Source organism: Lissotriton vulgaris, chromosome 4_1, assembly GCF_964263255.1.
Source record: "Lissotriton vulgaris chromosome 4_1, aLisVul1.2, whole genome shotgun sequence".
Classification (NCBI taxonomy): Eukaryota; Metazoa; Chordata; class Amphibia; order Caudata; family Salamandridae; genus Lissotriton; species Lissotriton vulgaris.
In genome coordinates, this window is record NC_141691.1 from 312,777,870 (window position 1) to 312,799,490 (window position 21,621).

At 44.5% G+C, this 21,621-nt stretch overlaps 1 protein-coding gene across 3 annotated transcripts in view; it reads right to left on the reverse strand.

Annotated features, from left to right (window-relative positions):
- MCF2 (MCF.2 cell line derived transforming sequence) overlaps positions 1-21,621 on the reverse strand; it is an 870,271-nt gene that overhangs the window by 128,758 nt on the left and 719,892 nt on the right. For all 3 annotated transcript variants that reach the window (XM_086918640.1, XM_086918639.1, XM_086918641.1), the window contains one exon: positions 18,588-18,680. In XM_086918640.1, the coding sequence (XP_086774766.1) occupies positions 18,588-18,680 (93 nt within the window). The remainder of the gene's footprint in view (positions 1-18,587; positions 18,681-21,621) is intronic.

Here is a 21,621-nt window from a genome sequence, read left to right on the forward strand (position 1 = left end):
GCCAATATACACCGCTCCGATCTAAGGACAAGGACCGACATAGCCTGCTGGAGATCATCAAGAAAGGATCCCACTGGGCCCGGAGGTCTGTAGACAATCAGACCCTTCAGCGCTTGTTGCGGCGATAGGGAGATGGTCAAGGCTAAGGAGTCAGCCCCTGCGATGGTATGTGCATGCGTGACCGTGCACGGAAGAGATTTTTTCACAACCAGGGCAACTCCTCCCCCCCTGCCCTTGTCTCTATCCTGTCGATGGATGGTATAGTCAATGGGGATGGCTGCCGCAATGTCCGGGTGGGAGGAATCAATGAGCCATGTCTCCGTGAGCATCAAACAGGTAGGACTGGTCGTCGAGAGGAGATCAAAAATCTCTTGAGTGTGTCGGTGCAACGACCTCGTATTAAGGAGGAGACAAAGGTGTTTTATGCTACAGTCCTTAGTAGGGATAGGGGAAGGGAGGGAGCGTACAGGGTGCCATTGACAGGCAGGGCACTTATGTTTACCCCTATATCGGCCAGGAAAGACTGAGTGACAAGACGCATTCCAGTCACGCAGAGAGTAGAGCTCTTGAGCGGAATAGGAAAGCATAGGGCCAGAGGTACCTGCCACGCCGAACGCCTCCGGGACGCTGACGGGCAGGACTCTGGCACGACTCCGGCGCAGATCCGGCGTGACCGCTGATCGCGTCCGCTGCGCGGAGGGAGGGGAGAGCTTTTTATAGCGCTGCTAGAGCGCGAGGGCGAAGAGTCCTACCCCCAAGATGGCGGCCAAAATGAGATCCCAGCCCTCGGCGTCAACACTCAGCCGAGGGCGGTCTCACAGTCCCAGGCAAGGGAGGGGAGAAGGGCGAAGCGCTTACAAGCACTTGAATGCCGAACCCAAGATCCTGGCAAAACTCTTAGCCAATCGATTAATTAAAGTAATTGGGGACCTGATCCACCCGGATCAGTCCGGATTCATCCCTACTCGTAACACCGCGATTAATTTACGTCGTCTTCATGGCGTTCTCGCGAGGGCGGGAACGTTGCGTGAACCGGCCATTTTGGTATCCTTAGATGCCACTATGGCCTTCGACACTGTGGAATGGCCGTATTTATGGGCGGCCCTTGCGAAGTTCGGTTTTGGCCCAGGATTCATCGGTTGGGTCAAACTCCTCTATGAGAATCCGCTAGCCCAGGTGGTGGTCAATGGTAGGGTATCGGAGTCCTTTCCTCTCGGAAGAGGCACGCGACAGGGATGCCCCCTGTCTCCGCTACTATTTGCGCTCGCCTTGGAACCCCTAGCGGCATGGCTGCGGTGGGAACCATCGCTTAAGGGCATTAGATGGACCCCCGACTTCGAGGACCGCATATCTCTATATGCGGACGATATCCTCCTGTATCTTACTTCCCCTCGGAAGTGGTTGGGAGTGCTGTTCGATGTCCTTAGCTCCTTCGGGAAGAATTCCGGCCTGGTGATTAATTGGGTCAAATCTTGTGTTTATTCACTTACGGGCGAGGTACCTCCCGTGCCGCGTAACTGCCCGATACAAATATCGCATACCGGCTTTAAATACTTGGGCATATACGTCTCGCTTGACCCAGCGGTTCGGTATCAGAATAATTTGCTCCCTCCGCTTCTTCGGCTAAAATCCAACGTGGCGGCCTGGTGTGGATTGCCGTTGTCTCTGGTCGGAAGGGCTGCCCTATTCAAGATGATGTCCTAACCCAGATTTCTATACGCCCTTCAAAACACACTCGACCTCGTGCCTGCCAGTTATTTCCGCGAGATAGAAGGCCTTCAGAGGCGGCTGCTATGGGGCGGGCGCCCCCGCATTGCTTTAGCAAAGTTAACACTGCCTTGGTATGATGGGGGCATTGCGTTGCCGGACATCAAACGCTATTATTGGGCCTCCCAACTGAGTGCAATTAATCATGCCATGTACGGCCCTGCGTCCAACCCTGCATTCGAGATGGATAAATGGCAACTCCCGGGAGGGAACTACAACATGGCACTATACTCCAAATTGAGTGGTAGGACATTACCACTCAGTCCCCGTGGACCCTAGGGAAGGTGTTGGATAGTAAATTATACTTATTCCCTATCCTAGAGCGCCCCCCAGCGCAATGCGTTGTAATGGTATGAGTTGTAAAAGTCGCGTTGTAACAGTAGTGCGTTGTAACAAATGCGTTGTAACAGGTGTATACCACGGGGACCACCGGAGTTGCAGTGCGGATTTTGCATAGTGCAAATGTAGCTATGGGTTGGTCGGACATATTGACCTGAGAGACCCCGCTCTATGTCACCGAGAAATTAGGAAGTCTATGGACTACCAAGGGCTTCGAGAAGTGGGACCTCATTGGTATCAGTAAAGTCGGGGATCTCTGGGTCAAGGACAGGATCAAGTCCTTCGATGAACTGAAAATTGAATACGCGCTAAACGATAGGGAGTATTTCCGATACATGCAGATCCGACACGCGATTGGTTAGGTCTTTCCGACCGGAACCTTAATCCCGGAATCTTCCCCTCTTGAAGACAGTGTTACCTAAAGTTCTTCTAAGGAAACCATCTCTTTCATTTCCAGGTACTTCCCTTTGTCCTCTCTTCGGCTGCTCAGTGTTTCACTAAAGTAATGAGAGTGGTTGCGGCATTTTTCAGAGAGAGAGGGGAGTATGTCTCATTGTCTACCTGGATGATATCCTCCTAATGTACCAATGTCAATTGCAGATTGAAAGATTTGGAAATAGTTGTTTCTCTTCTGGAGAGTTTGGGTTTCATTATGAGCAGGGAAAAATCTATTCAGATTCCCTCAACGTCCCTAGAGTTTTAAGGCTTCACTATAGACACAGTGAAGGCTCTGCTACTCTTGCCTCTGAAGATGATTACCAAGATTTGCAAGGATATTTAATGCGCCCTAAGACAAGACACCATGGCTTGGAGAGAACTTGCCATGCTTCTGGGCCTCCTCTTCTCTTTCATACAGGCTATAATTCTGGGCCCATTACACTATCGCACTTTACAGAGAATAAAAGCGAGAGTGCTGCAAAAAGATTTGTGGTATGGGGACAGGGTTTCCCTGTATCAGGAATCCAGATTGGAGTTGGATTGGGATGCCTGGAATGGACGAATGATTTTTGGGTTGTCTCCAGATTTCATTCTTGAATCGGATGAGAGTCTACTTAGTTGGGGTGCTCAACTGGTAACCTAGAATACAGGGGGGCTGGACATGGAGACATGGAGTGGTCCCACCATTTATATTTTCTTAAGTTAACCACAGGCCTTTATGCTCTGATCAGTTTCAAGCATTCTCTTCACGGCAGAGCTGTCTAGCCGAAGATGGACAATGTTTCAGCTGTTGCATACATAAATCGTTTAGGGGTACGAAATCCACAGACCTATTGGAACTGATCAAAAGGCTTGGATGTTCCATCTGTAGTACAAGATCAGACAAGGGCAGAGTAACGTTCTGGAAAGGCAAATGTATCAACCAATTGGAATTCAATATTTTTAAAGGATTGCAACGATTGGAACCTGAACAAATCCCTCTTCGGAATTCTGTGTCGCTTATGGGGTCCATTGAGGCTGGATCGGTTTGTGAGCAGGCTGACATTTCAACTAAATAGATATTTCAGCTGTACCTGGGTGCTCTGGCATTAAACGCCTACCTGCGGTCCTGGAAGGGAATTCACGCATATGCCTTCCCTCCTTTCGCAATGATTCAGAGGGTTCTATAGAAAGTGAGGCAGGAGGTATGCTCTCTGGTTTTATTAACTCCCTTTTGGTCATCACAGGCATGGTGGAACTAGCCTGGGACATTCCCTTTCTTCTGCCTGCAGAGGAAGGTCTCTTAAGAGATGTGGATTGAAGGGAGCCTACCCTGGTTCTGATAGGGACTTTGAACCTTTTTGTGTGGAAGGTATCAGAAGATCTAGGGAGATGTAAGGCCTTTTGGGAAGGGCTGAGGAGCTCCTTTCAGAGTCCTGAGCTCCAAATACCTGCAGTAGATACAATGTAATATAGAAAACATGGGTAAATTGGTGCCTGGAGAGGGATTTGGATCCCGTTAAGGCTCCTATAGTTGAAGTTGTTAATTTTTAAGCAAGACTTAGTTACAGAAAGCTTAATTGCTATAGGTCTGCAGTATCTGCTGGTCATGCTTTGGTGAGTGGAAGGAGTGTTGAAAAAATGTCATGGTGTGTAGGATTCTTAAAATTATCAGGTTAAAGAGACCCCCTAGACACAAATATGAGTCCCTTTGGAAGGTAAATCTGGTTTTAGACCTGTCCACTTTTTGGCAGAGTAATAGATTTTTGAGTAAGAAAAGACTTTCTATGAAGTTAGCTTTGTTACTCTGTCAAATTTCTTCTTGACGGGTGTTGGATGTTAAAGCTTTAGAGAGAACAGAGTTTATGATATCTTTGGGGTGGATTTTGAGATCATTAGAAGAACTAAAAAAAGTCTGATACCATATTTTACCACAATTTTGATTCATGCAAGAAATTATTTGTGGTTAATTGTATGTAGAAATATGATGTCAGAATGAGTTAAAATCATCCAAACAGTGTTAATCAACTTCTCATTTCCTTTGTCAAAACCTTCAGAGCCGTTACATCTGCAACATTAGCAAGGTGGGTTAAATGGACTGAGCAGCTTAATAAGTTTCAAGCTCACTCTGAGGGGTGTTATGGCAAGTTAGTCCTTCTGGAAGGGTGGCAGGCTAGAGGACATCCTTAGGGATGCTGACTGGTGAAATTCTACTACTTTTGCAAAATATTATTGTAAGCCAATTAAGTACATGTCTGATGTGGTTTTGCCGAACTGCCAACATGCATAATGGTAGCCTCTGGTCTTGTAATGAAAGACTGATTCTCCTCCTTAAATGCCAAGAGAATCTGAATTTTGTTAAAGAAACGGAGGCTCACAATATCCCACCTTCCCATCAAGGAGTAGGGATGGGGTGCTTTAATATAAAAAAATAAAAAACATTTTTGAAGGTTCACAATTTATGTTATGTTTATTAAATAAGCTCATATGTTAATAATCTTTTGTCCTCTTGCACAATTGGGTATTGAGGATGTGCGAATGTTCCACTTTAATTTAAATAACATCTAGTTGATTTTCCATCACCTGGATGTTTGGCACGTTGAGTGCTTTTCTCTCCATTGATCTACTATAACGTTTCTTTGCTGTTTATGAAGTTTTTCTTTAACCTGTTGTTCTCATGCCATTTCAGTATACTTTGTGATGCATGAAGGAGGATTTTGGAGCGTATTTCAAAGAGGAAGATTGTACTGTGTGCAGGCCTATTATGTCACCCTAAGTGGCCAATGGTATGGCCAGACATGGGTCCTTAGCTTGCGATGCCACTGGATTCAAGCTAGTCTGGTTGATGAGAGTTGATACCCCACAACTGGTCCCAGGATGCTTGTTCTGGTCCAGGGAGGACCTGGCCTGGCAGTTCGAGCTGGCCTGTTCCCATAAAGAGCAGGGTCAAGACTGATTTGCATATGGCTGGGTCCAAACTGGGGTGACATCGTGAGCAAAAGAACAATGGATTAAACCCAGATCCCTTTACTGGGGGTGAGTAGTTAAAAATGTTATCACTCCGTCCATAATCCTGTTGTATTTGCCATGCCTATTATGTTCCAGGAGTAGCCTACTTTGGAATAGTTTTCTTTATGATGTAATACTTCAAATTGGCTGTGTGGAGTTGCATTAAAGGAATAATGCATAATGGTAGCCTCTGTGTCGTTAATGAAATTCAGATTCTCTTCACCTTTAATTAGGAGAATCGCTATTCTGGTCATCAACATCGAACAAGATGAACTTGGAGATGTTAACTCGCGAAAACATTGTTGGTACTTCAGTGATTACTGAATTTCCAATTTTTTCGAATGGAATGATTGTCAATGAGGAGTTGGTGCCCGCAGAGAGATATTTAAAGGTTACGATCCATATTTTTCAAGAACAGAAAATTGGAGGAAGCTCACTTTCATGTTGTGCCACATGCTAAGTGGGCCATTCGAAATGGTTCCAATCGAGTCACTGTAGTGTCAAATGACACAGATGGTATTATTGTGTTATGCAAGGACATCTCCTTCAGCCTTGCCACCGGACTCCACTGGACAGACCATAGCTGCGTCCACTTAAGCTTCAGAAGAACCACGACCCACCACCACCCGCAACAGGTTCCCCGCAGAAGCTGGAGCAAGATCACAGCTGACCAGCTCGCCACATCCCTGAGCCAGAACCCTCCCGCCAGCTCAGCGAACCCCAACCAAGCTGCCAACAACCTCACAAGGTGGATCAACAACTGCGCAGACTGAAGACCCCCCCCCCCATCAGACCCGGCAACAAGAAAGCATCCTGGTTCACCAACAAACTCAGGAGCGCCAAGAAGAACTGCTGAGCCCTCGAGAAAGCCTGGCGCAGAGACCCGACACCAGTCAACATGACCACCCTCAAGCTCGCCACTCAAAAACACCACCAGCTGATCCACACCACCAAGAAAACCGCATTCAAGGAACGACTAGAAAACAACGCCCACAACAGCAAAGAACTCTTCAAAGAGCTCTCGAACCCTAGCGCCGGAAACAACAACATCACCCCATTGCAAGAACTCTGCAACTCGCTCGCCTCGTTCTTCCACAGCAAGATCGCTGACATACACAACAGTTTCAGCACACAGCCGACGCACCGCACAAACGCACCAACGCCTTCCACCTCCACCCTCCGTGCCTGGACACAGGTCAACACCGAAGACACCATCCGCACGATGAACTCCATCCAGTCCGGATCACCAACCGACCCCTGCCCTCACCACGTCTTCAACAAGGCCGACTCCATCATCGCACCCCATCTCCGGGACATCATTAACACCTCCTTCAACACCACCACCTTCCCAGAGAGCTGGAAGTACGCCGAACTCAGCGCCCTACTGAAGAAACCATCAGCGGACCACACCGACCTCAAGAACTACCGCCCCATCTTGCTCCTTCCTTTTCCGGCAAAGTCATCGAGAAGACAGTCAACAGACAGCTGGCCGCCTTCCTTGAGACGAATGGATCCCTCAACCACTCACAGTCCGGCTTCCAGGCCAACCACAGCACTGAGACCACCCTAATCGCAGCCACCGACGACATCCCAGCCCTGCTCGAAAATGGGGAAACGGCGGCCCTCATCCTCCTGGACCTCTCTGCAGCATTCGACACGGTCTGCCACCGTACCCTAGTACAGCGCCAGCACAACATCGGAATCCAGGAGAAGGCACTGGAGTGGATCATCTTGTTCCTCGCCGGAAGAACCCAGAGAGTCCGCCTCCCCTGTTCAGATTCAAGGCCACCGAAGTCATCTGCGGCGTACCACAAGGATCTTCACTCAGCCCCACGCTGTTCAACATTTACATGAGCCCCCTCGCGGCCATTGCACGCCAACACAACCTCAACATCATCTCCTACGCCGACGACACCCAGCTGATCCTCTCCCTCACCAACGACCCCGCCACTGCCAGAACCAACCTACACAAAGGGATGAAAGACGTAGCCGAGTGGATGATGAACAGCCGCCTGAAACTGAACTCAGATAAGACAGAGGTCCTCATCCTGGGATCATCACCCTCCGCCTGGGACAACTCCTGGTGGCCCCCTGCCCTCGGCAGCGCACCCAAACCAGCGGACCACGCACGAAACCTGGGCTTCATCCTGGACTCCTCCCTCTTGATGACCAGACAAGTCAACGCCGTCTCCTCATCATGCTTCAACATCCTACGCATGCTCTGGAAGATCTTCCGGTGTATCCCCACCGAAACCAGGAAGACGGTCACCCAGGCCCTCGTCACCAGCCAACTGGACTACGGGAACACCCTTTACGCCGGAACCACAGCCAAACTCCAGAAAAGACTCCAGCGCATTCAGAACGCCTCAGCACGGCTCATCATGGACATCCCGACACAGCCACATCTCCGGACACATGAGAGACCTGTACTGGCTCCCCGTCAGCAAGAGGATCACGTTCCGACTCCTCACCCATGCACACAAAGCTCTCCACAACCAAGGCCCCAGATACCTCAACGACCGCCTGACCTTCTACACTCCCACTCGCCAACTCTGATTGACCACCCACGCCCTCACTGCCGTTCCTCGCATCCGAAGAGCCACAACAGGAGGAAGATCCTTCTCCTACCTGGCTGCCAAGACGTGGAACTCCCTCCCCATCCACCTCCGCCTGACACAAGACCACCTCTCCTTCAGGAAGCAACTCAAGACCTGGCTGTTCGAGCAGTAGAGAACCACCCAAGCGCCTTGAGACCCTCTGGGTGAGTAGCGCACTATATATTGATTGATTGATTGACTTAGATTTGTTGCAATGTTCGTTAGTCAAAGATTGTCAAAGTTATGGATACATTATGGAACAGGCGTGAAAACAAGTCACTAACACGTCTAACTGGTTATCCCCAGAAGCTTGCCTCTTGGGTGTCCATGGACGCCCCAAAAAGCAGAAGGAACAACTCAAGTTTGCGGACTTGGCAGCACTCATTGCTAAGCGAGTGATTACAATGAGGTGGAAGTCTGCCTCTCCCCCTACGCCACTATACTGGCACACAGAATTGAAACGATGGGGCATGGCTGAAAGTGCTATAATCCGTCAGGAGGAATTCCGGGGCCTGCGTAAGACTCCCATCTCTTTGGAATTGGATCACATGTTGGAATTTTTCAAAGCTATGGATTCCTTTACACCCCCAGCGTCACCACTAGTTCGGACTCACTCCACCACTCCACCACTCCTGCATCCCCCTGAATGACTTGATTATCTCTATTTGGTAAATGTCAGTTATTTATTCATTGTAATGCAAGTATATGGAACTTTTTTCCCACCACGGTTTTCGATATATGTCTTTATGCACCACTATGTACCACAATCTTTAACATACCAGAGGTGGCCCCACAGGAGATTGGATTATTCCTCGGTATTTACGAACCAGCGAAAGGGGTGAGGGGGAGTTAGTTCTCTTCTTATTTATTATTTTGTTAGTATTAGGGCGGCTGCGACAATATACAGGACAATCTTGTTTATGCTCAGACTGTTTCCTTTTTCCGATGTTCACGATATGTAATTTGTATTTTTCCTATTTTATTGTAATTATGTATTGAACGGATGTCTGACTTTTTATTTCTTTTGGAAATGTGTTGATATATTTACTATGGACAATGCTTTTGTGTTCTTTGCTACTGGCATTTGTAATACACATCTACTATTGATATGGACAGTCATCCTTCTTATGTTTGACTATTTGTCAAATTAATAAAACAATGTTTAAAAAAAGAAAATGGAATAGGCGTGAAAAGATCCTTAATCCTGCTTCATATTCTGTACAAGAAACTTGATCCAGGGATGCCCAGTGCTCTTATCAAGGCACATATTCTTATGGGGGATGAAAATATGAGCAAAATTCGAGCAAAGTTTGGAGCTTTAACTGCTGAACCTGTGAAATTTCAAAAAAGATTTGCTGAGAGAAAAGAAGAATAAGACTTTAAAGACGTAGAAAAATACTGTGTGCGTGTGTGGAAAACGAGTTCTGATTGTCACACATTTGACGATTTTCGGTATAGTGAGTTCAAAAGATCAGTCCCGCTAAGTGACATTCCACTGACGTCATATTCCGTGCATGGACACATTAAAAAAGCATTCTACTAGATCGGATGATGTGGAAATGTTTTGAATCATGCAAATGTAGAGAAAGATCCATGTGAATTTGGTTGGGAAGATATTTATGGGGTGCTACAAAAAGAGGTCCCTGTCCATAGGCTCTTCTCAAATGTTCAAGATTCTGCAAATGTACGAGTGAGTGCGAAATAAATAAATAAAGTGAACTATGACTATGTGTCTAAAACAGGAGTGATAAACATTATTTCTTCTCATATTCATAACATAAACATTGTTTGGTGTAAACATAAAAGGATTAAAGACCATTATTATTTGTTTCATTTTTATATATGTATCTTCTTCCTCTATTAAAGCTGCTATTTTAGAAAATAGCAGAAGGGTTGCTCCGAGGAGATTTTTTCCATTTCTATAAGACTACTTGACCCCCAAAACCTTTGTTTTGATTCCAAAATGAAGCATATTGGTCTCATGGTTCCTGAAATATTATATCATCACTGCAACACATCAGCCATTTTTAAAAAGTCACCCAGGAAAATTTGGCCTGGATCTGCACTGTCTACCCAAGCTAAATTACTTCACTAATGACTCAAAAATGCAAACCGAAAACGAAAATCCCTGGACAACAATTTACGGAGATATATCAAGGGTCCATGATTATCTATAGATGAGGTGACTTGCAAAAGAAAGGAACACTGAGCCAGCAGAGTCATCATGGTTTGTGGTAAAGACTCCAGGTTATCTCCAGGGTATCAATGTTTTTGGGTGATTGCAGGACTGTGGTAGCAGGAGTGCCTCCACTGGATGCTAGGGCAGGTGTGTGGTTTAGCCTCCCACTCCTTGTTTAGCAACCCTTTGTCTCCTACATGCTAGTGACACCACAGCCAGGATGGAAGGTGCAGGGGAAGGAACATCAGCTGCACTACTTTGGTACTAAGAAAGGCACAGTACATATTACTCAATACCTAAAAGAAGCATGTTAAATTAGCACATGTAGTTTTTATGTGTAATATTTATTGCAAAAACAAGTAGTCAATTTCAGCACAGAAATAGCACTATTTATTCTCAGTAAAAAACTGCATGTGCAACTTAGCAGAACAACATTGCAGGGTTTTATTTAATAGGAGCGGACAATCAACACATTCGCTTCAAAAGCCTCTGTCAGCTTTGTGCCTTACTCATATGCACGAAGGTACATTTTCCATCTGAAGAAAACCCTGAGCCTAAAGGCACATTCAGAAACTGAATTCACATTTTTTTTTAGGATACTCAAACAGAACAGTTTGCTAAGTCTTAATGGCCTCCATGTTCCAGATTCATACTGATAGAGAGAAAGTGGTTCATTAGTTGGATTGGAATGTTGTGCACCACAAGTTATAAAGCCACTGACTCACAAGGTACACTCAAAGGTTTCAGTAAATTAAACTGGAGTTTATCCCCTGGTAAATGTGGCGCAGAGCAGAGAGGATTAACTCAAAATATGTGTAAAGCATTTAGAAGTACAAAACTTGAAAGTTGAAAACACAACACACCAAAAAAGTAGTAAGCAAAATGACACCAAAACAAACAAACTCCAATAAGGGAAAACCGAGATATATCTTTTTTTATTTTAAAAAGTGCTATGGAGCAAAAAGTGTATAAGGTAGTCAAAGGTCCTGGCAGATCAAACCCTTTCTGCAATTTGAGGCTGACTGCGATGGAGCGTGGGTCAGATACACCAAACAGAGTGGTCCCACTAGGGTCTAAAGGTAGGGAAGTTCAAACACAAATATTTCTACTTCACAATACAAAAATGGACTTTGTTGGTTTTCTCATGAAAATTTCTTCTCTGTGCTGGAAATTTTTTTATTCCGTTTGAAGCTGTAGCACTGCTGGTGAGTCCCAGTAAGCTCTGGAGCAAAGGTTTTGGGAAAGTGCCAAACCTCATTTAGTGCCTAAAAAAATCACAGGAGTGTTCTTCTAAGGCTGCAGAGTCTCAGAGGGAGTACTTAGACACCCGCAGGGTATCAAACAGAGGGCAACAGCAAGGTTGAGTATAGGTCCAGCTGCCACTGATCATGTGTGATTCTCCACAGGAATATCTACTTCAGCTTTGGAATGTTCCTGGAGCCACCAAAGGGAATCAGTCTTATGGTCCTTGGAGATCGATCGGTCCTCGGATTTCAAGTAGAAGGGGTTCAATCTCGTGAGGTCCATTTCACAGGTAACAGATGCAAAGTGCGGCAGGCTCAGTCCACCTGCTATCTTTTTACAAGCCCTGCAGTGTTCTGATGGAGTGCCTTTGCGTGCTGCGTGCCACATGGCCTATTTATGCATGGCACTAGCTTGTCCGTGGGGAGGACTCCTGAGCACTCCCTAACCAATGGGGTAAAGGTTCCGGGGTTCAGCCATACCCATTTTTTCTGTAGTTCCCACCTGTATTACTGTGAACAAGTCTTAAATGCCATGTGCCAGGGCATTTTGAAGATGGTGAAAGATTTTAACCACACTTAACTTGGGCGCTAGGGGTGATAGTAGGAATAATCACCAATGCCCTCCCACATCTAACACTAACAGTGATGTAATTTGAGATGTCATCAGACATGCCATCAGTGATGTCACTGATCATGTCATGAGTGATGTAATATATGAGGTCATAAGCAGTGCATTGCAGGAGCTTAAGTTGTAGTTAGCTCCATTAACTATAGCTGCTGAATTTCTTTGGATTTTTGTACGGTTTAAAAAAAATCTATTTCCTAACTATAACGTCCCTGTAACCTTTGGTATTTTAAGTGCATTTCTAAGGTTTTTTAAATTCTATCTCCTAACTATATTGTCCCTGTAACCTCTGTTTTTAGGTAAATAAACACACACACACTCACTCACCTTATATATACTTACCATTTCGTTGTAAAGGCATGCTTGGTAAAGACATATGCTTGGTAAATACATGCACAGTAAAGGCACTGCATGATAAAGGTATTGTGTGGTAATGCATGTGTGGTAAAGGCATTACACTGCAATGCCTGCATGGTAAAGACTGTTTCCCCTAAAGGTCATACACTTTTCCACAGGCAGCCAATGGAGTGCTCTGGGATGTTGAGAGATGGGGCAGTGCTTTAGAAGGTCTGATAGAAGTCTGGATGCTGGATTTTGTATTTAAAGTGTAAATCTTCTCCAAAGAGTGGTAATCAATGTGTGATAGGACAGTAGTTTGAAAAAGCAGGAAGAAGTGAAGGCCCTGATTTGCTTCACAAAAGTCCGACAGATATAAAGGTTAATTTCTTTAGGAAGATAGGTTACACCCAGCTCTGAAGGTCACCATAAAGGGGACCAGAAAAGAGAGGCACCACCAAACAGGTGCAGCTCAGGTTAAATTTAAGTTAGTGAATTCTTTCCCAGACAGAGAACAACAGTCGACATTTATGTATGGAAACTGTTGTCAGAAAAAGTTTACTGATATGTGAAAGAAAAGGCAATCTGCACATCATCTGGATAAAACATTGTGAGAAAGTGTCCTCTTTCTGCATGGCTGCCCCAACTTTTTGCTGAATTTCTGATGTACTTTGACCAAGTGTGCCTTGGGCTCCTGCTAATCAGGTACCCAGGGTGTTTGTTCTTTCCCTAAAACTTCATTGAAGCCTAAACCCATTTGGCATCTCTGACCACAGGTCATTCCCTGGTAAATGGCACCAGAGGTACTCAGGGCACTGTGACCAGAGAAGGGCTCTAAGGGCTGCAACACTTATTGTGCCACCCTTAGAGGTCCTGTACTAATACACTCACACACTGCCTTTGGAGGCTGCGAGTTTTGGTGCAGAACAAAGTGAAGAGTCGACATGGCACATCTCTCTGTGTGCCATGCCGGCAACCCACTGCCCTGGCATAGGTCAACCCCCCCTCTAGCTGGGTGCACTATACCAGTGGTGAGGGTACAGGTGCATGAGTCCTGTACTCCAACAGTGTTGAAGTCCATTCTCATACATTGTAAGTGCACTGCTGCCATTAAGAGTATATGGTGCTGGGAGTTTATCATTACGAACTCCACAGCACCATCATGACAACTAAGAAGTTTGGTATCAAACTTCTCAGCACATTAAACCTACACTGATGCCACTGTGGGATTTAATTAAAAATGGGCACACTGTGCATCTTAGAGATGCCCCCTGAAAACTAACCTACCACTAGTGTCTAGGCTGAGAGGCTGCTTTCAGCTGCCACCACCAGACATGTTTCTGGACCCCTGGGTCGACAGCCTGCTGCTCTCTGGGCCTGAAACAATGCACATACTGGGACGAGGTGCCAAGCCTCCTCCCCCAGGATGGGCAGGGTTCACGAAGGGGAAGCTTCAAAGGGTTGCCACCTTTGTGAGCTTCCCCAGGCTGCTTGCTTCTCTCAGCAACTGGTGCCCACTGGTTCTGACCCCAACTTTGGGTGGGAGAACCGGCGGGAAAAACAAGTGAGAAAGAGAGGTGTGCCCACCTCTGCCAACTTCACCCCTCAGGAGGGGGTGGCAAGGCGACAACTCTCAGTCCACGCCATCTTGCAGATAGAGTGACCCAGCCATCCAGGGACAGGCCCATGCCCCCTCCCACTGGAGGGTGGCATAATAGGACGAGTAACCACCCCAAGGAAGGGACCCATTGGTCCCTTACTTTTACCTACCTTTAACACCCCTAAATCTAGTATTTAGGGGGACCCCTGAACCTTGATTCCTCAGACAAGAAGAAACTACAATAAGAAAAAGAAGAAGGAACAAACAGCCATGCAACTCGTAACAAGAGGAAGACATGCACTGACTTGGCCCCAGCCCTGCCGGCCTGTCTCCACCTCGAACCTGCTCCTGCAAAGTCCTGCTGTGTTCTATAGCCAAAGGTAAATGGTGCCAACAAGGGATTTTGTTTACTCTTAAATAGTTAAACACAATCCGGTTGGAGCCGAATTAAGGATGAAAGAATCATAAGATTGTCATTATGAAAGCTACCATTGTTTGAATATAACCTGGATGTAATCACTGGAATTGAATTGATCAGAATTAGTAAACAAATGAGTTAGAACTTCTAAGAAACCACTAGGTTTCATTTCTATGTGTGCGCACATCTCTGTGAGACGGTAACCCTACTCACTCCACATTGACTACACTAACTTTAAGGCACCTCTTTGTGGTGCACAGGCAATGCGCTCCCCGACAGCTCCTTTTCCCTTGCATCTGTGTTCCCTTCGCATCTGTGTTTGTAATAGGGCATGGGTTATGAAGCAAAGTGTTTCCTCAAATGCATGGGGCCATATCCCTCCCTATGCAAATGAGGACAGGCCCCCTGGAGATCTTATTGACACATATGTAGTACAAGCGTAATCTGTATTACAGAAGCGACTGTGAAAACATATGCAGCCCCTTCTGTAATACCATAGTGGACAAACCTGTTGTGGCCTCAGGGCACTCTGTGTAATATTGCCCGCAATAGTTTCCCACCTAAATTGTGAGTGTTGGCATGTAAGGGACAAGGTGCTTTTAGAAATGATAAATACAGACACAAACTGCATTAGACGTTAGGTGTGATTATCTTATCCAGTCCTGCTCATTCATTGGCTACCGGTATTTGCAATTCTGAGTTTATTATGGGAAACACAAAACCACAAATCACAGAATGTATACAATAAAATAGGTTTAAACTCACAACTGCCATTCATCAGCATATCATTTTTAGGTCTCGCGACCTATCAATGCGCGCAAGCGCATTGAGCGGAGCGAGAATTCAAGTGGTCAAAATGCTCGTGAAACCAAGGGTTTCATTCCTGCGGTTTTGTTTGAGTTCACGTGAATCACGTGACCAAACAAGCACACGCATTCCCGGCCTCACAGCACATCAAAGGGCTTCTCCTCCCCTAATTATTCATGGCCGGCCGCAGGCCGGCCGTACTTTCAGTTTCCCGGCATTATCAGGTACGTGTTGTTTTTCACTTTGTCTCCGTGCGTGCTTTTTTGTTCTAACCTTCTCTAATTTCTCTTTCTTTGCAACATCGTATATATCTTCTATCTAACCTTCTCTAATTTCTAGCTGTCTTCCCTCCCCTCTTGTTCCGTCTCTGTTTTTGCCTGTCTTTCTCTCTCCGAGTGTCTCTCGCTTCAGCCCTACCCCCACACACACTATCTTGTTATCCACGTATCCTGCCTGTCTCCTTACCCCTGGTCCTATGGCTTGTTTTATGATTCTTTATCTTCTCCCCCTGTTCTTGTCTCTGTCTCATCTCCGCCCCCCACTCCCCTGGCTCAGCTTGGCTTTATTTCTGTTTCTCGTAGTCTTTCTGTGCATCATCCAAGCATCCAGCCAGATTTATTGTTTCTTTATCAAAGGTTACGCTCTGTTCTGTACGAAAAAATATTAACATTTGAAACTTTGGTTTTGGAAGACTAGTTGCTGTTGAGAGAAACCCTGCTTTTCACAAGAACGCAATTGTTTTTTTTTAACAAAATGAAAATAGCCGCTTTGTGTTTTCATTTTGAAGAAAAGAATTCTAGAGCGCCAACCTTTGCCTCCGAACGAAAGCATGCAGCTGTACTTGGCCTCATAGAAGCTTGCAGTGATGCAAAGCCTCAGCCGTGCAGCGGTTTGCTTCCTTTTTGAGGGAAAGACCGTAGATCACGTGTGAAATGTATTGAACCTACTAATTTCAACCATGGGAAGAAATGAAGGAATGTGCTGATGTAGCCAGGTTATGGGTGGTGATTGTTGACACTGTCTGACGTGTTCTTGTGGCTGTTAACGTTTGGATGTGAGACTGACTGGTACTCATCGCATACCGCATACATGCAACCCTTCAGTGTATCTCATTGAAAGTGGACCCCTCGTACTCGTGGGATTATGAATCCTAGTAGCACAGACGACCGTGAAAACAGAACTCTACAACGCCGTTGCTGCAAACGCTGACCAGCTGCAAACGCTGACCAGCTGAAATGGCTCAAGTGCGTGAGTAGTAGTAGTAAGTAGAGATAAAGAGCTCACACACGCGTCCGAAAGGTGGTCCTGAGTATTGTCCACTGACCACTTGGGTCACTCTTACGGAAAGGCAGTGTCATTTCGTACCTGAGGAATTTAGAAGGGTTTGTAAAATGTGAGCTAACACTCCTGGTCTTTCATCATATTGGATCTGATGAAATGAAAACTTCATTGCTGTAAGCCTTGCCCTGAATAAATAAAGTTCTTCGGTCCCTACTATCAAATGAGTGTGCCTTCAACCCCACCAGCCAGTGCTGGAGCAGCTGCCACCCCTTAGAACAGAGAGACGAGCCTGGGGTAATGTACACGCCGCACATGGTACACTTATGCACATTTGTTTGCACCTATCCAAGTCAAGCAGGTTAAGGTGAGGTTTACTGCTCAGTTTTACACCTGGAAAAGGCTTCAACAAAAAGGCGAACGGTAAAGATCGGACCATCGACAGTGGTAAAGACATTCTTATGTCGCTTAAGCAGCTTAATAGGCCAACGCCGAACTCCGCTCCTTGACACCTGCCTATCAAACCATGGTTTTAAACTAATTGACATAACAATCGTCCGATCTCCCTCTAGGAATAGGATACTACAAGCGTCATTGTGCGCCTGTTCAAGATACCCCACCCACCCTCTCCCCCTTATTTTCAACATCCTTTTGTTAAATAAATCCTGCATTCAGTTTTAACTTTGAATTTTGTAATCGCTTGTAATGTAGCCCCCTCCAACTGATCGTGTACTAGACTAAAACAAATGTACTTTGCAGCACTTGGCTCCTCAAAGTATAACACTTCCAATCTGTGTTTTGTAGTAAAAAATGACAGCAGAACAAGGACGTTCATTGTCAAATATTCCTTAGTTATGAAAAGGGTTGGGGGTGGGGGGTCTCTTACCACATGCTCAGAAAATGCGACGGGCCACAGACTCGTTATAAATCACTTGACATTAAATCTGGAAATATAAAGGTTTTTCCACTCTCCAAATGACAGCAGGTAATGGCCCAAAAAGTATTTCCGACAGTACAAGTCGATCACTAATTGCAAATGCTTGCTGCACACAAACTATGACAAAGGTTTTTCATAATTTGGTATGTCTTCGGAAACGGCGTTTGTTGAAGGAAATAAAGCCAATCCTTCCTCGTACAGCAGCTTGAGCACTTCTCCCTCGGTGACAGCACCAGTTATGGCAGTGAGTGAGCCAGAGCATTGTGACTGGTCTTTGGCGGACAGACATCTTTGTTGTATTCGTCATTGCCATGGCTTTGTTGACAAAAGAAGCTGCACCTTTTTCAGTTTGTCTCCGTGCGTGCGTCTCCCTCGTGTTTTTCCCCCACCACTCCTGTTGTTCTCTCCCTTGTGAACCCAACCCACCCCCCCCTTGCATTTCCCGTACTTGTCTTTATTTTTTTCCTTTCAATTCTTTTTTTCTCACGTATATTTTTGCTTCTTTTTCGTTACATTCCTTTATTTTCCTTTGTGTCTCCCTTTTTCATAGGTAATGTTTCCTATCCCAATGTTCCATCGTTCCTTTTCACTTTCATACGTGTGTCGTGTTGGTGACGCATTATTTAACTTTGTCTCCGTGCGTGCGTCTCCCTCGTGGTTTTCACCCACCACTCGTGTTGTTCTCTCCGTTGCCAATAGGTCTCGCAGTAGGAAAGTTGGAGCTATTACAATTGCAAATAACAATACCTTTTATTTTTGTTTTCATTTTAAAAACATAAAGGGCTTTGTCATTTACAAAACCAATAGCTCCAACTTTCCTACTGCGAGACCTATTGGCAACGCCAGTGCTTGTTGAGTATATTGCCAAGATACAATACAGAAAATTAAACAACATGTATCTATAAACCAGACAGTAAATGGTGCTTGAATTACACAAATATATACACTACGTATTCATAAGAAGAAACCGTCACCAATGCTATTTAAATATAAACTAATTTTCTTTAAATATTAATATCTGGTAGCATATTTACCTTGAGAAGTAGTTGGTATTTCGTCAGACGTTGCACTGGTTTAAGGAGGTATGAATCCAGTCCAAGTTTGTGCTCTAACTTTCTTTGGCATTCCTAAACAAAGTCATACACATGATAAAGACAAGAATTAAAGTGATTTCGTTAGCTGTGATTTCGTTAGCAACACGTACGAAATAGTCACTGGCTATAGGACAAATAAAATGTTTTAGCATTTTAAGTATTTGTCCTGCATTTTAGGCTTTCATAGGAATGTGTTTTATATTTATGGTTAATTGTTAAATGTATTATGTTGTAAAATTACAGGAATGTGCTGTTATTTCAAAAATGTGAATGCCTTTAAAAACTATGGAAATCCATCCCATTATTAGTTGGAGAATCGAAATGTTGGTTTAGTTGACTTAGTAAAATATTACGAAAACTCTGTATACATTATTTCTCCTGGATGGTATCAGCATCTGATGAATTGTTTTATGTCACGTCTTAATGAAAACGCTATTGGGATATAAATGTGTTACTAGATCTCTATTCAACACAAAAACAGTCATGTTAACCGTAGAATTAATTTTATTTTGAGCAATAACCAATGAGGGTTTTGGACCTCATATAAGATATAACTCTAATTAAGTGAATTACTCTTGAGAATCACTTGTGTTCATAATTCACTATACCCATTTTTCTCACGGACGGGCAGGCTATGCAATGTTTACAGCTCTTTAGCCTGAGGTACTGATATACTCTCTTCCATTGACTGAATGATCACCATGAAAGTAGCGGTCCTCCCAGGTAAGAGCAGTAGGGGTGGGGCGGTGGAGTTGGGTAGGGCTTCGGGTAAGTCGAAATACAATGGAAGTAAAATTAAATTAAAAAAATAAAACCACTCACCTTGTAACCGCCGCAGTCGGCAATGTGGCGAGTGCCAGGTGAGTGGTTTTATTTTTATTTAGCATTTAATTTTACTTCTCCTGACGCATGTCGACTTACACCGCGCCCCGTTCCCCACTCCTTACCTGTGCAAGCTGCCACTTGAAACAAGTCCATGGAAACAGAGTTCCCAAACAGGAAGCGAAAAACAAGGCACTTCAATTATATCATTTCATTTATACAGAGTTTTGCATTAAACAGTTACCATAAAATGAAGTAACAGTATGAGGCAAGTGGATTAATTAGTAAAAATAAATGTTTTGTAAGAGCGAGGAAAACAACAACAGAGGAGTCAAAAATCTAGAAGAAGGGGAAGAGTATTTCGTTGGTTAGGTGCTTTGGGAAATAAGCCACTAAGTGCCTCTCACAGCAAGCGGTTGAACAATATACACATAGACAGATTAAGCACAGTGTTCCCTTCCTCCCAGGAATCGCTGCCCCAGGGAGGCCTTTTGTAAACCAGTTTGCCTGGTGAAGATTGCTTAACTTTCAGGGTTTTGGTCCTGCTTTCCTTTCTCCTGGGCTTGGGGATGAATGCTCTAGCTTTACTTTGTCCTCATTATCTGCTTTATGCCTTCCTTCCGATCCCATTTATTCTGCAGCTACTGCTGATTATTCAAGAGAAACAAGAAGCTGCGATTCCATTGGGCCTCTATTGGCCACACAGATCCTGTTTTTCCCTTCTTCTGTCCATGACTATATTTCTGGTTAGGATAATTCTTATTGTCTCCTTCCATCTATTTGCTTCTGCAGTTTCATAAAGCGTTAACTTGGTCCAAAGGTATCAGAGCGCTTTACATGAGCACCAGATTACATTACAGAAGGTAATTTTTTTTTAGGCACATGGAGATTAGATGATTTGCCTAGAGTCACCGGGTATTGAGCCAAAACATGGACTTGAACCAGGTTCCCCAGGTCCAAAATTGGCAGCTTTTACCCTTAGGTCACATTTCCTCCCTTCATTGGATATCTATTTATGGGTTATGAGATGGTAGCGGTTTGGAGGTTGAGAGGATCAGGCTGTAGAGCAGGGGAAATACACCTAATTTAAGTTATTCAAAATTCGAGACTTCCCTCTACTTTGCCTTTTTTTTGTCATTGCGGACATTCTCAACATTGTTGTTCTTTGCACTTCAACTCCCCTCTTTGGTGTGGGCTTACATTCTTTGGGAAGAGTTTGAGAGAAATCAATTGGTTTGTTCCCTGAAAGCTCAATTGCAAATGATTAAAGGTTTCAATGAACCTTGTAGAAGATGAGTTACTTGTTTCCCATCTCTTATAGGGGGGTTTCCTTATCTCTCCCTGTGGTCAATAACATGATCTTTCTTTGATTTTACACCGTCTAAAGGGTTCCCTTTTCAATCTAATAGCTCTGTAGATATAACATTCTTGATAATGAGGGTGGCTTTCCATAAAGCATTACCTATGCCGGTATATTATACAGCCCCTCTTTTACAGGATTTTGGCTGTTAAGACAGTACTTTGGCCTGATACAGAGTTTATTCCATAGGTTGCAATTTTGGCTCACAAAGGTCAAGAAATTGTGTTACCTGTGTTTCTTCTTTAACCTTCTCCTCCAGAAGAGGGGTTACTTCACTCACTGGATGTTAATAGATCAAATTTGGTTTATCTGGTGAGTTCTAAGTCTTTTTGTACATTTAACCATCTTTTTGATATCTTTGCAATTATAGGGAGGAGTCATAGGTTACTTTCTTGTCTACTGGTAATTTGATTAAATCTACTACTGCCCTTAACTATTCTTTGGCTGGGATTTATTTTCCTGAGGGTAGTCAGATTATAGTCACTCTTGATTGGATACTTACTGAGTATAGACTCAGAGTTTTTTTTAACTGAAATATACAGGGTAGCAATTTAGGTTTCTTCTCATGCTTTTGTTCAGCATTCTTGTCTTCAGACTCATGTTAGAAGGTCTTTCTGATTTGTATTTTTAATTCTAGGGTTTACAGTTCTATGTTTTCTGTATTTTTTTTATGTCACTAATAAATTCACTGGGTGTTGCATCACATGATAAAAGAATTATGGCTAAGGATTGTGCATTCTTCTTTCAAGAAGACTGCGTATTCTTCGTCCTTAGCAGTATTGTACACATGAG